General features: G+C 52.2%; 2 protein-coding genes across 2 annotated transcripts; both read right to left on the reverse strand.

Moving 5' to 3' along the window:
- Nucleotides 1-1055: 1055 nt before the first annotated feature.
- On the reverse strand, nt 1056-3155 carry KRP23_9934 (Glutamine--fructose-6-phosphate aminotransferase [isomerizing]; the record flags this gene model as incomplete). Its single annotated transcript, XM_067895549.1, has 1 exon — nt 1056-3155. One exon carries the CDS (start codon nt 3153-3155, stop codon nt 1056-1058), a length of 2100 nt encoding a protein of 699 aa, XP_067741756.1.
- Nucleotides 3156-3678: 523 nt separating this feature from the next.
- On the reverse strand, nt 3679-5755 carry KRP23_9935 (uncharacterized protein; the record flags this gene model as incomplete). The annotated part of the gene is made up of 2 exons (XM_067895552.1): nt 3679-3716; nt 4672-5755. 2 exons carry the CDS (start codon nt 5753-5755, stop codon nt 3679-3681), a joined length of 1122 nt encoding a protein of 373 aa, XP_067741757.1.
- Between the last annotated feature and the right edge of the window lie 11405 nt (nt 5756-17160).

A 17160-nucleotide genomic window follows, 5' to 3' on the forward strand; every position in this document is an offset into this window, starting at 1 on the left:
CTGCTGTTGGCAGCTACGACATCAAGAGATTATGGGACTCTGCTGCTTCGCGAACAACCTTAGGGGCACCTTCTCCAGCTGTCTTTGGTGCTTCAAAAGAGAAGCGAGTCGTCACGTGGCGGCCAGCGTTAACACCTGCTTCATACACGTCGTCGGCATCTTGGGACTCCTCTCGCCACTACGCCAAGCAGAAAGAAAAAGTCGTGCGATATGCAGCCAAGCGAAGATTTCAGAGCGCAAAGCTTCATGCTCGGACCCTCTCTTCCCCCGATCTTCAACCTTCAACTGCAGATGCCATCATGAAAAGTGAACCAGCCTCAGCCGACCCTGTGTCAGCGCAGACACATGAAGAAGACGATGATCCTTTTAGTTGGTTGCGACAGCGACCTAACGGTGAGCATCGAGTGAACTTCCTCGCTGCAAAGCATGGTCTCGTTAATCACATGAAGTCCCCAACTCGCCGATCGTCTGAATACCGCCAGTCTATCAGCATTAGCAATTGTGATGAACACGGCACCAAACTGGTACGGCAACACAGCAACTTGATGGAAGAAGGAGATGGTTCAGCAGAGCCGGTCTATACGGCGAAACCAAAGGATGTACGCATCAAGGTGAGTTGTCGGATGCCGGGTGGTATGCTTATCTCCGCGAGCGTCTACTCCATGAAAAAGCTAGGACACTTTAAGTCGGCAATTTTGCTTCGGCAAAAGCGGTTCCAGAGTGTGGATGAGTTTGATCTCTACCACACCAGTGGCAAGAAGCTGACTGGGCTTGACGACACACTTGTTTCGTGTGGCGTTCACGATCGCTCAACACTTCAGGTCGTGCCAGTTGTGACTGTCGCGCTGTCTCCGCATGTTGCGAATCAAGTTGCTTAACACGAAATTACTCAGCAAAATGATCAAGCATAACACCTCGACTCAATATCTAACTCTTCTGTTCAAACGAAAAGGAATGTGATCAATGATCAAGGTCTACGGCTACCGTTCGAGTGCTTGTGAGCAGTCCTTTCGAAAGTCGACGACCTGTTTGCCAGGTACGGAAAGCATATCAATCTAATCCACAGTGACAGCCTTGGCCAGGTTGCGCGGCACGTCCGGGTTGATGCCCTTGCGCACAGCAAGCTCGTAAGCGATGAGCTGCAGAGGAATGGTCGCGAGCAGTGCCGTCATGGGCCCGTTCGTCGGGATAGGGATGACCTCGTCAGCAATATTCTCACACATCGCCGGGTTGTCGGTGATGACGATAGTGTGAGCGCCTCGGGCACGCACCGATTCGGCTGCCGTCTTCATGAAGGTGGCATGCTCGTCATCCAACACGATGAGGATGATTGGCGTAGCACCAAACTTGCCGTTATTTTCGCCTTCAATAAGCGCAAAGGGTCCGTGTTTGAGTGCGCCACCAGGGTAGCCCTCAGCGTGTAGGTACGTGATCTCCTTGATCTTCAGCGCACCTTCGTAGGCAATTGGCTCGCCGTATCCCCGACCGAGCACGAAGAGGTGCTCAGCAGACATCAGCTTATCGGCAATCTGGCCACATTGCTCACGCGAGCGCAGAGCCATTCCAATCGCAATGGGAAGGCGGTGCATGCTCTGGATCAGCTCGGCCATCTTGGAGCGGTTACCATCGGGGCGGTTCTGCGCAAACCACGAGGCAATAAGCCCCATGACCGTCACCTGCGTTACAAAGGCCTTGGTACTAGCCACGGCGTTTTCACGACCAGCATTCAGGTACACACCGCACTTTGTTGTGCGCGCAATGAGCGATCCCACTGAATTCACCACCGAAAACGTCGGCACTTCAAGCTGGAGCTCCTCCGCGGTCTTGAGCGCGCGGTGAACGTCCTTCGTCTCACCAGACTGGGACACCACAAGTAACCCTCCCTCCTTCTTCGAGAACCGGTCACTGGTGCATTCCGATGCATCCTCCGTGGCCACGCTGTCGAACGAGTTGAGCGACCGCATCAGCTTGGCACCGTACTTGCTCGCATACAGCGAGGTGCCACATGCAGCAATAAGCAGGTGCTTGATATGCAGCATGCGTTCTTTCTCCGCCTCCAAACCTCCCAGGTACACATGGTCATCGGACACTCGACCGCCGTATCCCAACGACGCGGCCACCGCTTTGGGCTGTTCCATGATCTCCCGTAGCGTCCAGTGCGGGTACGGGGCAGGCGAGAGTCTCACCTTGACATCGGGCGCCACCGCCAACCTGCTGGTCGGGAACCGTTGCAAGAATCCCTCCTCCTTGCCGTCGTCGTTGGGGTTCAGCTCTGCCGAGTCACTCTTAATCACCGCGACTTCCCCATCCTTCAATGAGATAAATCTCTTGGCATAGCGACTGAACGCCGTCGTCTCGGACGCCACGAACATCTCGTTCGAGCCGTAGCCAATGCACAGCGGCGAGCCGTTCCGTGCAATGACGATTTTTCCCGGGTCGTCCCTGGCCATGACGCACAGTCCCCACGTGCCTTCAAGTTTCTTGAGTGCGAGTCTCACAGCCGTCAACAAGTCGGCGCCTTCCCCCATCAAGTGGCCAATGAGCTGCGCCGCCACCTCTGTATCTGTCTGGGACGAGAACGCGACGCCTTCATCCAGCAGCTCCTGCTTCACCTCGTAGTAATTGGTGAACGTGCCGTTGTGCACCAATGACACACGCCCGTGCATGTCCGTATGAGGATGCGAATTGCAGTCCGTTTTAGCTCCATGGGTAGCCCATCGAGTGTGTGCAATGCCCGACGTATTACCGTCATGTTTGCTCTTGGTGTCCCTCAATAGGTGGATGGAATCGGCGGTTCCTACTACCGACGCGAACTTGGTGGTGGTGATGGGGGCCGCCTCACCCTCGTGGACGTTACGCTGTGTCGACATGCCAGCCGAATCATAGCCCCGGTTCTGTAGGATTGTCAGTCCTTCCAGCAGGAAGTCGGACGCGTCCTGCGTGTTGCCCACGACGCCCACGATGCCGCAGCAGTCGGCGGGTCGGTCTTGTAGGGAAGCGCCGGCCACGCCCAGTGCACCCGCTGCGAGCGCCACGAGCCATGAAGAGCTGCTGGTCTGGTCGCTGCTGGGGATGGAGCTGCTGCTGAAGAGCGCAGAGGAGCGCAAGGAGCGACGCACAGGAAGAGCCGCGCGGGTCAGCGATCGGCGCAACATCGCAGAATGCTGAAGTGACGGGACAGGATCCAGGTGGAGATGCGCAATTGGCGGAAAATGGATCCTCGATAGAGTGACGGATAGATTCGTTTAAGTGACAGAAAGCTCGTCCGAAATCATCAACTACAGTAGTCACCGCAATTAGTGTCACCGATACTAATTATGTAAGGTGTTTTTGATCTTCTAAACGGAAATTAGTGTGAGTGTCGCTTTTTTTGAACTGACACTAATTTAGGTGTTTGTCAACCACTTTTTTGACACACAAATCCGCTAAGTGTGCACGTTGTGTCACTGCTACTACAACCTTCTTATGCTATCGTCTGCGAAGCATAGGCCGAACAACGTACGCCCCTACGCGAACCTTCAAACCTCTTGGTAGCGGCGCTTTCAGACTATTCAACGGCACTCTGGGCACGCATGTATACAGCGACCACTCTTATTCTTCGTTCCCGAATAGTACACATTTACACTACATCTCTCGAAGTAGGTGCGTATTATGAATACTTGCGTCCCGAAGTCTCCACTACGATTGATGACCTCCACTCGAATAGAGTGCATGCTCTGATATTCGCAGGCGGGCACCACTGCAGAAAATGCCCGCAGTCTTGAACGCCTTTGCCTATTTTCAGCTCACAGGTAACGAGCAATCTGTCGTACTTCACTGTTTCTACTACTTGCAGCGACTCGCTGCCAGCGAGTAAGCTTATACCAACAGCCAATACAGCACATGAGCTACGGCTGGACACACAGCCACATCTTTTGTCTTTAAGTTCGTCTGTTGGCATTATGGATTTGTTCACCACGCCTTCTGACACAAAAATCGTCAGTTGGCATTGGCATGTGCCCCCTATCTGATGCAGGATGCGTTTTCTGTATGCATCAATTAGTGAGAGTCTACGGATGACATATATATATTCACCTGTTTAGCACCCGCTGCCACCGGCGATGCGCAGGCAGCTTGTCGAGTCAAAGAGACTCAAGATGTTGGTCATGAGCGTCCACGCCAAAGCGAAGATGAGGTAGCTCATCGTCAAGATGCCCATGAACTTGCTCTTGCGGTTTCGCTGTTGCATTTCGTGGACCTCCTCCTTCTGCGTGGGCAGCCAGAACACAGCCGCAATCGACAACAAGTTGAAGGCATAGGCGATCAAGTACGTGTACGTGACTTGGGATCTCACGTGGTGGTTGTCTTGCTCGATGAAGGTACGCTCGATGTCAAAGTATCCGTCCACCGACTTGGTGATCACAGTCGCGAAGGGGGTGCCGCAAGACTCAGTCGTGACGCCGAGACCAAGAAGCGTGGCCTCGAACCCCTTCTGGTTTCCGATCTCGAGGATCAAGAGCTGAGCCACGTAGTCGGCTGCAGCGAACGGGACCTCTCCTACCAGGGGCACACCAAGCCAGAACCACTGACTGCGATAAACGTCCCAAATCGTGAGGAGAGTCGGAATAGCGTCGATGCACACGACGCATATTTCGCAGACAATGATGATGTAGCGCCAGTTCCATCGCAGACCGCGATTCTTGATCAGGTAGGTGCCACTAATCGTCAGGAAAGCGGTGAGCATACTAGCGATGCCAGAGTTGAGCGGCTCTACTTTTGCCCAGTCGCTTTGAATCACGCTGGACGCCGTCACTGTGATCTGAGAGAAGACGCTGAAGCAGAAGCGGAACGCAGAGTAGCGGTAGATTACTTCCTGCTGGAAGACGTCGTACAGGAAGGGGAGAATAGACATCTGCGCACGCTCATTCTTCACCTCTTGGATGCAGTACCACGAGAACGGGATCGTGAGGAAAGATGCAGCAGCGCAGACCCACATAACGGCGTTGAATCCCATCGTCCACGAGAAGGTCCCACCGTAGTCTTCCCCATTGAGTCCGATGCCCGTCATGAATGAAGACACCACCATGAACACGTAGTGAATGACAATGACATCGCCGATCATGGTGCCTCGTGTAGCCTCAGGCTCGCGCTGCGAGGCGTCCATCAGAGCCCCGTTGAATCCGCTGTACGCCATCACCGATCCGAAATTCGCAATCATCATGAGTATGATGAGCTTGATGCCGCTGTTCGGGGCGTCTGTGTTGAGTGTCGCGAGTTGTTCAGGTGTCATGTCAACCAGTGCAATATCCGACAAGGACGGGTCCCCGTAGTAAGGCTCTCCTAGCGGTAGCGCAGCCATCAGCAGACACGAGACGAAGGAGAGCGACCAACCGATGATCATGTACGGCCGGCGGCGATAACCGAAGATGGGGCAAGTATCGGTGAGCATACCCGTGAAGATACGAAGCGCGCGGGGAAACGTGACGAGCGCAGTGGCGGTTGCAACCAGCGTGGTGGACATGTGCAGGTAGTTGTTGAGCACGGAGTAGATGACGCCGCTGACCGTGCCGTAGACCGTTCCGACGGCTGCAATGTGCGTGAGCATGCCCAGGTTCTCCCAGCTGTAGGCCGACACGGAGCCGTTTACCGGACGCAGACTGCCATCTTCCAGTTGGAGCGGAGACTTGAGCTCGCCGTAGCCTGGTGGGTGGCCATCGTCGAGCTTGTGCTTCGTGAGACTCTCGACGGAGACGCGGTCGGTCAGGTGCAGCACCATCGAGGCTCGATGCAAATTGGCAAGTGGCCACCCGTCGTGACTCGGGAGATCGGCGTCTGCGTCCCGGAAGGTCTGCAGCGAAACGTGTGGTCGAGGGCGTAGCAAGGGATCCGTGTCCTGTGCCATTGCGAAGTTCGAGGTCACGCAATTCGTTATGCTGATCAGCCCCACTCACTCATCGATGCTAGTGTTTGGATCGCAACCTGTTCGTCACGAAGGATTAACGCGTGCAGATCGATAACGCGTGACCGTCACCGCACCCCCAAGCGAGCCGCCAATTGGACCTGTCGATTCGCGATGGTCATTTCAAGTTCTGGCGACTGATCCAACGTCACGACTAAAACGCTAGTCGCACACGTTCTAAAAAGGCCTGTCGGTAGTCACTCTTTTGAAAGTTTCGAGTGACCTAAGTTGAAGTTTCCAATCTTCCGCATCATGAGTTGCAACAACGCGTTCCTGTTTGGCGAGGACGCGGTGGCCTCAGCGTCCGAAGGTGTGCGGATGCCTGTGTCTTCAAACCAAGGTGACTATGCTGCTGACCAGGCAACATCAACAACAGCGAGCGAAGACAACAGCTTGGGGAGCCCTAAGAGTGCTGCAAGAACCGCCATACTCTAAACAGGTCCGAAGCAGGTCAGGTCGCGCTGCTCTCGTTCAGGATGTGTCAAAGGAGCAGCTGCGAAGGGATTGTGCAGGGCACATGGCGGGTCCAAGCAGTGCCCGTATCCAGACTGTGTGAAGGTTGCGCTGACGAAGCTCAGGTGCTTCGAACATGGCGGGGGGTACCAGTGCTCGCACCCGAGTTGCCAGCAGGTCGTGTCAAGAGGCAAGTGCGTCGCCCACGGTGGGGGTAGGAAGTGCACGGTTTCGGGCTGTGGCAAGCACGTCGCCTCCAAGGGGTTGTGCTAGGCACATGGACGACGCAAGCTATGCAACTATCCTGGTTGCACGAAGCATGTCCAGTTAAAGGGTTTGTGCAAATCGCACGGCCGCGGTGCATAACGCTATTGGGGTGGCAGTAAAATCCGTGGGTAACCGGTGGTGCACTTGCTTGAAAGCTGCGCTCAGGATGGCAAACTAATGATATAGGTGATCATTACAATCGCAAGACTTGCTGTGCAGCTTGACTGGATGAGTTTTTGTAGGTAGGATGTCAATCCTCTATGAGTGCTACCATATCAAATATTGAGTGTAGGGCTACAACTTTGGATGAGAGATTCGACGATTGAAGCTACACTACATCTCCAGAGTCCGCCTGAGACGAGGCAGTTCAGGTTGGCGAGTACCGAGGCAGTCTTGGGCATACGAATTTGACTGGGCCGTTGTTGCCTCCTGAACGTTTGCAGGGTCTATGAGCGGCACACCCGTGGGCTTGTCTCCGCATCCAGGAAGGGAGCATAGTATCGCCGTCATGATGAACACACAGTTCTTTCGACTGAGGGTGTTGCATTCATCTGGAAACGAACACCGTGTGCAGCACACACACTCTTTGAAATTGAACGCTCGCAGCAACCCAGAAGCGAGCAGTGCGCATGTTGGATACTAAGTTGGAGCGTGGCAGCCAACTCGAAGGCTGCTGGCGACTTCAGAATCACTGTTTGTCTGGGTCATGCTTCTACGAACAGGAACCAAGCCAATGTGCCAACTTCAGCGGCTTCTCCGCTAGCTGTCGGGTCAGCTCCCGCGTGTTGCTCTGTGCAACTTGTTCACCAGTTGCGATGTCCTCTTCCTAGACCCGAAGCTATGAGCACCAGCACGCCAGTCGATGCCAGTGATACTGCGTTTTCACTGCGCACGAAGGTATTGCCAACATCGGAACTGGACTCTTCCAGTGCCTCACTCCACGCGCTGTCCTCATGGCGCTTCCGAGACCTCATCGCCGTACCGCGCTCAGTACAAAAGGTGTTGTCTTGTCTGTGCGGATCCTGTCCGCAGAAAACTATTAGATCAAGCCAAACAGCGCCGTAGTCTGGTGCAAACCAAACACTCCTAGAAGGTGTAACCTGGACACTTTAGGCATCAACAAACGAAGGCGGATTTTCCTTTTGGTGACATCATCAAAACGGTGGTGTTTAGGACTGGCCGCAGTTGGCAATTCTTGGTCAAGAAATAAAACGTTGGGAAGTTTTTAATGGAATTTGTGAAAATACAGCGCAAGCTGTGGGAATCCTTGTCCAGTTTAATCGTTGCTGCGCCCAGGTGCGCTTAATCTTCTTAGTTTGCAAGCCTGCTTCCGGTTTCACGCCTAGATCGCTCGTTAATCAGTACTGTCGGTCTCGTATCGCCACATGCAGAAAGTAGAGCACCTCGGCGGCCGTAGGACGATCGTTCGGGCTCACACTCACGCAGCTCTCAACGAAGCGAACCATGTCAGGATCCATGTTCGGGGAGAGGCGAACACGTAACTTCCCCACAGACACCATCTGCAGCAGCGCCGTATCCGGAAGTGGGCGACCACTATTGCTGCTGCCCTCCTTTGCATGAGAGTACGGTATCTCGTGCGTGTCCAGCTCCGAGAGCACCACGCCAAGAGAGAATACGTCCGCCTTCTCGTCGTAATGCCTACCCATCATAACTTCCGGTGCCATCCACAACGCGCTTCCTACACCGGAGGTCATGGACGCGTCTGACCGAATGCGTGAGGCCCCGAAGTCGGTGATCTTGGCGTCCAGTGACTCTGTCAGCAAAATGTTGCGCGACTTCAGATCACGATGCAACACCATAGGCTCCAGCGAGTGCAAGTACGTCAAGGCGTGTGCCACCTGGTACGCGATTTTCATCTTGTTGTTGTCCATTCCTTGCGGGACGCCGCTAGCCAGGTAGTCTATCAGCAGCGTGCGCAGATCACCGCCGCCCATGAACTCAGTCACGCAATACACTTCGCTCAGGGACTCCCAGGCTACACCGATGAACTGCACAACTTGTGGGTGCTCCATCGTCGCCATAATCCGCACCTCCGACAGGAATGCCTGAATATGCGCTAGATCCTTGCGCTTCTCGGGCAAAAGCGTCTTGATGGCGACATCTTGGTCTCGATAGCGTCCACGATGGACCTCACCGAAAGCCCCGCGACCGATGACGTCTCCCAACTCAACGCGGTCGATGGGGATCCGAGACGCCAGAATGATCGGGTCCTCCCACAAAGTAGCTCGGTGACTACTGCTATTTGGCATTGAACCTCCCGAAGAACGCGAGTTCGCAGTCGTTCTAGTCAGATCCCGATACTCTGTGGAAGAGCGCAAAACAGGTCATTGGTAGATCAGGTCAAGTTAGGTCAGGAAATAAACACGCCATGCAGCTGGTACTGCAGGACGAAATCTGCGGAGTGCAAAAGTAGTTTATGGAAATGCGCATACAGAACATTTCTGAGTAAGCAGAAATGCTGTTAACCGCCCATCGGCTAAGAGACACCTCATTAACCGCCCGGGATCAAGCGACGCTGGCAACAGACATATAGAACGACAGTATATAACGGACGCCTCTTAAACGATTCTCTCATTCTTTCTTTTCCCGGGTATTCCTCACCTAGCAGAGTTTTGCGCCGCGTCTTTGGTGGAGATAATGAGGCCTCGCCTGCGTCGATCGGCCAGGCTTCAGCCCCATGCACCACCTGCGACAACTTCAAGACCATCATCTCAACAGCAGTCTACAGAGTCAAGCAATTCTCCTATCGGTAAAATATGTTGCTGGAACGCTTATGGATTACATAGGAGGCTAACATTGTGCACTTGTCCAGACACACTGATGCTACCTCATACACAAGCCAATACAGCCCGACAAGTCGCTGTGCTTACGACGGAAAATGCAACCCTCCTTTCCACACAATTAAATATGAATTTCTTACTGAACCCTGCATCAAGTTCTGAGAACTCGCTAAGTGAACCGCGTGACGATAACTCGAGTAATTTTGACGCTGATTTTGAATTTGGGTTCTGTGATTTTGACGAAGTGGGTTTCACTGCTGGCCTCCACGATGATGACGACGGAAATCGCAATATGGATACAGAGTCTAACCGCAGAACTGGTCGAACCACTCGATGGATCGGTGGGTACAAGTATACACGCGCAAACAAATCCATGGCGAAGTTGTCGTACAGATGCAGTCACTATCGATTACAGTGTAAGGGGAAATGTGATTTTGTTTTTCGTCTACAAAGGTACACAAACTTTGTCGCCCATACTTGTGGACGTTTTGCTGGAGATGCGGATGCCGAGGATGATCAGCCCAGCATTGTGCGAGACGTCACTCTGGCAATGAAGCGGGAAGTGGATAGGATGGCTGTCACTTTAACGGCTACTAGATCCAGTATTTGGGAGATGGTAAGAGCGAAATTTTATGGCACGCGCGATCAAACTACAGGGACTGTAGGCTTGACACGTGAGTACGTGCTCCGTCGTGTTAACCGTGTGCGCGCTGAAGAATTTGGTGGGTCTGTGTTTGGTCAGATTGAAGTTTCACCATGGTCTCAGGTCCTTGCAGAAGATGGGACGGCTACAGACACAAATTTCCACCTCTTTCACTTTTCCTACTACGACAAAGCCAGCAAGACTCGCGAGCGTCTACTCGGCTGGGGTCACCCTGTTCTTCTCAATATGTTGAAGCAAAAGAAGACATCCGTATTCATTGATGGCACTTTTCGTTGTGTTCCGTCACGGTTCAAGCAGTGTCTTGTATTCACCACGTACGATCCAGCGACCAAGGGATACTATCCTTGTGCTTTCGTTCTCTGTACTTCTAAAAAATACGCTGTGTATTTCCACGCAATGCGACTCATATTCGATTTCACCGACGAATGTATGGATCCTGAGTTCGTTTACTGTGATTTTGAGGCCGGATTGATTAAAGCTGTTCGAGATCATTACCCGAATGCAGCACCAATTGGGTGTCTGTTCCATTTCAAACAGGCGTGCAAGAGGAAAATGAAGAAGTACAGAATTCCTGAAGCCGAGTCTAGAATTGCAATGAGGAGTGGGGTATTGGATATGTTAACCGTAGTACCTCAGATGAAAGTGGAGAAGCAAGGCGTGACCTGGGTGAAGTCCCACATTGCAGATAAGTGTGTCGCAGCAGGCTTAGTCTATTCAATGGACAAGTGGAACGAGTTCTGGGGGTATTTCCAGCGAACATGGATTGTCAAATTTCCGCCGAAACTTTGGAATGTGGAGCCGTACACGCGCAATGTCGTGAGTAGGACCAACAACCCGCTAGAGCGTTTCAATCGCGAATTGAACGCAGCCATTCCGGGGTCACATACTAACCTGCCCGACTTCGCTGCTAGCATCGAGAAATTAGCCCGTCGATACGCAAATCTTAAATCTGATATTGAGTATGGAAGAGCTAGACAACCTCAACGACCGCCGATCAGACTCCCTCGGCCTGTTCAGCTTCCTGACATCACCCCCGATATGACAACCAATAATCTTCAAGACGGCATTGCTGACGATTCCAGTGATGATGGTGAGCTGAATTTGATTCGAAGTGACTCTAGAAGACTGGTTGTTCGGAGCCGGGATTCATCAGCGCCTGAAAGCCTTTCTCGGGTATTACAGGCTGGAATTCCTTACGATAGCTCCGAAAACGAAGATTATGCAATCCGTAGCGAATCCGACTCCATTTACTAAGAATGTATTGGAAATCAACACAAGCGTTTAGTTTTAGTGTGTGTTCGCGCTTATTACGTTGTACTATCTATTGGGGGTGTTGTCCGCAGGTTGAGCTTGGCCAAACCACGGGTAGCCATATGATAGTAGTGGAGCATCGAGATCCGCGTTGTAGTCTGCTGAAGCCTTCATCCTTGCTACTGATTCTCGGTATCGCGCGTAAGCCTGGCTCAGTCTCGCCAGCGCAAATTCCTCGCTCGGGCCATCGCTTGTCGGATCTGGTCCCTCCATCGTTGTCGCTCTGACGATGGCAAATACATCACATAATCTCGAAGCTATTGTGTTAAACGCCTCATCAGAAGTGGTCGATCGATCTTTATACTTTGCAACATGGACAGCTCCTTCGATGCTTCTGAGTAGAGCCTCAAGAACTCCCGCGAAACTTCCGTTGTTGTATGAAATCTGCATGCGCACGAGCTCTTCACTCGCTACTATTTCGTAGTAGCGAGTGCGCGCAGTTCGAAATTGCTGCTTCAGATTATCTCCAACCGTTGCAGATGAAGGCACTTGAACGGAGTGGGAAGTTGCAGAACAGGATTCTCTGATCAACTTGGCCTTCGGCTTCCTTTTCACCTTCTTCATGGATCGTAAGGATGTACGTCTGTTCAGGCGCCTCTCATCGATAATCCCTGAAGTCGTAAAGGGAAAAGAAGAGTCAGGGGTTTCTTTCATCAAATTGATACGAGTGGGCTCTGGAATCGAAAGCCACGATCTCCGCAGCGCCAAGCCGCCTCGACTGCATAGCCACTTAGTGTCGCTAACGACTAGGTCGTCTCCGACGAGGGACTGTCGTTTCCGAGAGTACAGCTGAGCGAAGGCACTTCCGCTGCCCTCCGCAAACTTCCAGAGTGCTTGGTGGCCTCTCATTTCTAGGGTGAGTGGCACTCTACTGTGCAGTTTCAATATGAACAAACGTTTGTCCGTATCGACGCAGTACTGAACAAATAGCTTTGGAGTGATCTAATAGGCCAGTAATACGCAGTATAGAAAACCCAAGTAAAACAGCAGTGCTCTTAATATAACATTTTACATTGGAGAGAGTCGATAGGCCAGGAATATATCGTTTATAAATAATTTTGTACGGCAGCGTAGTCTTAACGGAGTGTTTTGTATTGGGATGAACAAATAGGCCAGTAATACGCAGTATAGAAAACCCAAGTAAAACAGCAGTGCTCTTAATACAACATTTTACATTGGAGAGAGTCGATAGGCCAGGAATATATCGTTTATAAATAATTTTGTACGGCAGCGTAGTCTTAACGGAGTATTTTGTATTGGGATGAACAAATAGGCCAGTAATACGCAGTATAGAAAACCCAAGTAAAACAGCAGTGCTCTTAATACAACATTTTACATTGGAGAGAGTCGATAGGCCAGGAATATATCGTTTACAAATAGTTTTGTACGGCAGCGTAGTCTTAACGGAGTGTTTTGTATTGGGATGAACAAATAGGCCTGTAATATCTAGGATACAATACAACATCGTCTTTAAAAAACGTTTTTGCATTGACCAGAAATATACAGTCGACAACGCTTCAGTATAACAGCACCGAGCATAATATCCAGTATATCGTTGGCCAGGAGTAGACAGTATGCTATGCTTATAACAGCTGCCGCCTTAAATTATAGGTTTGCCTTCCAGTATAATTAAATCTAATATAAAATTGACTTTTCTGATCCACTCATTTCTGCACTACGCAGATTTTGCTGTTCGCGAAAAAATATGCATTCGCCTTTAGCCCGCCCGTCTGACCATGTCAGATCGAAAGGCATTCCGCCAGGCCTGCGTCCTTCACCTTCGACCTCAAGGCCGTTACATGAGCGACCAAGCAAGCCGCTATCTGCGAAGCAGGCTTCTGCACGAGCTACATAATGCTACCGATACGGGTGAGCTTCTTGCGTCGGCAAGGGCTATTCTCGATCAAATACCTCTACGGCGTATTACGCTCGACGAGTTGAAACGATTTCTAAATCCTCAGGTTTTGCGAGGACCCCAAGAAGGCCAAGACGTAGAAGAAGCACAAGCCGAGCCGGAGATGCAGCCCCGCCAGCTACATATTGAAGCCAATACGACGAGCCCAAGAAACCCTCCGGTGCCTCCAACCCCACCGGCATCGCGTCCAAGCACTCCACCGGCTCCCGATCATCGCCGTGAGCGCGACAGTTCAAGGCTCAGAGTGTTCCCTGCAACCGGTGGAGGGGAATACCCATTCATGGCGCTTTTGGGGCAGCGTTACGTCGAAGGTGAGGTTGAAGTGCAGGTCCAGTGGATGCCCACGTGGGAGCCAGTCTCTAACCTAGACAGGGCTGATGTTGCAGCACTGCAGCGAGAGCTGCGGGGCCAACGCTGCTCCAGGCGCATCTAGGCATTTGCAGAGTGTACTCACAGCTATTCTAAAGGCGAATACAGATAAGGTTGTGTACATCGTTGGTCTAATTGCTTAATATCTCTGCCATTAAAATGCTAGTGTCTTATTGCATGGTAGTCTAACGTTCAACGCCAGTAGGCTACAGGCTCAACACCATCAGGCTACAGGTTCCACGCCAAAAGGCTACAGAATACCCACACCTTTAGGTTACAGAGGACCCACACCAATAGGCTACAGAACATCAACACAACCCGCCAAATGCACACCAATATAAATCCAATACATACAAGTATACAAGTCGCAGCAGTATGCAGCGACAAGAACCAAACAAGCGACGAGAGAAAGAAGTCGAGGTGTGATATTTATCTCTTTAGACTATAAGCAAACAAGCGTATAATTAAACATTGCATGAGTTAGTCTATCAGGCCACTGTAACAAGTGAAATATGAAGCAAAACGTACCGTGTATCCAATAAACAAGCTCCCAGTGACTCTCCAGTGTCCACGGGGGCGCTTTCGATCTCCGCGGCGCTTCCGGACTCCTGCTGCTTCGGCGCGCTTCGAGTCTCCTCGTGCTTGGTGTCTCCGCGGCGAATGTTGGACTGATGCTGACTTTGTCCGCCACGCTGTTTTTTAGAGCAGGCGAGACGACTGGCTACGGCAGTACCATGTAAAGACGGGTGTGTTCGCAATCGTATAAAGCGTAATCATGCGACAATATACGTGCTTTTTCTGTTTGTGATCTTTTTTGACCTGATCTGCCTTTGATCAGTAAAGAATGCTATCTACTCTGTTCCTGCTGGTGAGCGACCCTGCCACACATTCTTCCCAACGACTGGCGACTCTAAAACGTCTTCCAAAGACGCATCGCTTGGCCGGTGTTTGGTGCGCTGTCGCTTTGCGAAGAAGAATGCAAACAGCACGAGCATCAAGACGACGGCCCCTATGATGATCCCGATAATTGCTCCGATTCCAAGGGACCTGGACGACTTGGAATAAGTGTTGGCGTCGGACAAAGAGCTGTCCGATTGATCCGTAGTGCCTTGGTTGCTGACTACAGGACTCAAAACGATGGTTTTCTCTGTGTCCCCAGTCTTGGAGATGACCACGTAACTATAGGATGTGGTGCCGTTCCCCAGCGATGTTTCTGTGACTTTCACAGCAACTAGCTCCGAGCCGTTGAGCAGACTCGTATCCACTCCCGGGGGCAACGTGGATGAATTATAATGCTCCACCACAGGAGCACTGGTGGTTGGAGCCTTTGTTGTAGGAGTTGGAGTAGCGGGTGTTTTTGCAATAGGCGCTGCCGTAGTAATTGGCGGGGATGTCGCGGCTGGAGATGTCGTCCCAGGAGGGTCTGTTGCTGGTGATTCTGCATCCGGGGCTTCTGTCACCGTGGGACTTGTTGCTGGGGGGTTTGTTGTTGGTGGCTTCGTTACCGGAGGCTTCGTTGCTGGAGAAGTAGTTGTCGGAGAATCCGTTGCTGGAGAGGTAGTTGCGGGAGGATCAGTTGCTGGAGAAGTAGTTGTCGGAGAATCCGTTGCTGGAGGGGTAGTTGCGGGAGGATCAGTTGCTGCAGAAGTAGTTATCGGAGAATCCGTTGCTGGAGAGGTAGTTGCGGGAGGGTCAGTTGCTGGGGGATTCGTCACGGGAAGTTCTGTCTCGGGAGGGTCAGTCTCGGGAGGATCCGTCACGGGAGGTTCTGTCTCCAGAGGGGCGGTTGTCGGAGGATCCGTTGCTGGAGGGGTAGTTGAAGGGGTAGTTACCGGAGGTGCTGTCGTTGCTAGAGGTGTGGTTGTGACGATAGAACCTGAACCTGTGTTTGAGGAACCAGCTATAAGTCTTGTTCCTAGCCATATCATCCAACGGAGTACTCACTGCTGTCCTGCGCTGCCACAGCGACGAAAGCCGTGTACATGACAAGCAGCCATAGCCACCGATATCCCCTCCAGCTAAGCGATTCCATTTGGCCTTCTCTGGTGGCGCTCTTTCGGGGTGCAAATAAGCGAGTGGGGGAAACTGGAAGGAACAGCGCCTTCCGTGGGTCCAGTGACGCAAAGCCGTTTGGATATTTTTGCAACGGGTTCAATTCGATTCTCCGCTCAACCATCCACCGAGCGATAGCTGTGTACCCTTTGCCTTCAGTCTCATTACCGAGCTCAACTCTGTCGAGAGCTGTCAACTCGTTTCTCTTTGTACGCAGCAACTAACAGTTTGGTGAAGCAGACAGCTCTCATAATCCCGTTCCAATGTGGACAGGAGCCCGCCGGAGAAGTGACTTCGGTGAGCTGAAAATTGCGCATTGTCACGTTGGATCCAAGAGTGTTCGACAATCCGGAAGCCATGTCACGTTGGACCCAAGCGTTGCTGGTATGGTTGTGGCAGAGACCGTTGGAGCAACGAGCGGCGCGTCGAGAGCAATATGTTGCGCGGACTCACACGGAGCGAGCTAAGGGAACAAGCGCCTGGTAAGTGACAGTTTTTCCAGACGTGGAAAGGAGGGCAGCAGCAATAGTGGTCGCCCACTTCCGGATACGGCGCTACTGCAGATGGTGTCTGTGGGGAAGTTACGTGTTCGCCTCTCCCCGAACATGGATCCTGACATGGTTCGCTTCGTTGAGAGCTGCGCGATTGTGAGCCCGCTCAATCGCCCCACAGCCGCCGAGGTGCTCTACTTCCTGCATGTGGCGATACGAGACCGACAGCACTGACCGTGGCTTGACATGAGTTGGAATCCGTAGATGCTAGGCGATGAGAGTTGAGCTATGTGCGCGTGCACTCGATTCTATGGCATAACACAGAATATGTTTCTCGCACTCGAGATGCGTACACTGTTTTACTCCGCCGTCATCCCAATGCGCTGGTTATTCCGCTGAACTTGCTTCATGAATCCTGGAACCATTTGCTGCACAAACTTGTGGGCTTGTGTGCCCAAGCTCTTCGACTGAACCAAGGTGAGAGCATAATATGTTATGTGGCCAATGTTCTTGGAGCATGCTGGCATTGCCAGTCTGGGAAGATGTAGCCATCTCGGTCCGAAGATTCTATCTGTACTTGAGCGAACATTGCGTTGCAGGCAGTTTTAACCCCGCCCATCCATTGACGGTGTCAAGAAGACAAACAAGAGCCCACCGGACGAGCGATGCCTCCTGCTGCTGCAGCAGCAAATGCCTTCCCTGCAGCAGCAAACACAGCTCTGTCGCCTCGTGCAGTTCCTGTCAAACATGCAAAAGGCAACTTCAACTTGACGGCGCTGTCACCAGCCGACCCATGGGTCAGTGGGCCCAATTCCAGCATACAAAACCCAAGTCCTTTCCGACCCGCACTTGAACCTGTGGATCCGAGCATCACTTCGGATTTGTGTTGGCTCCGTGGA

Source organism: Phytophthora ramorum (genome assembly GCF_020800215.1).
Source record: "Phytophthora ramorum isolate Pr-102 chromosome Unknown Phyram_PR-102_s0009, whole genome shotgun sequence".
Taxonomy (NCBI): Eukaryota; Oomycota; class Peronosporomycetes; order Peronosporales; family Peronosporaceae; genus Phytophthora; species Phytophthora ramorum.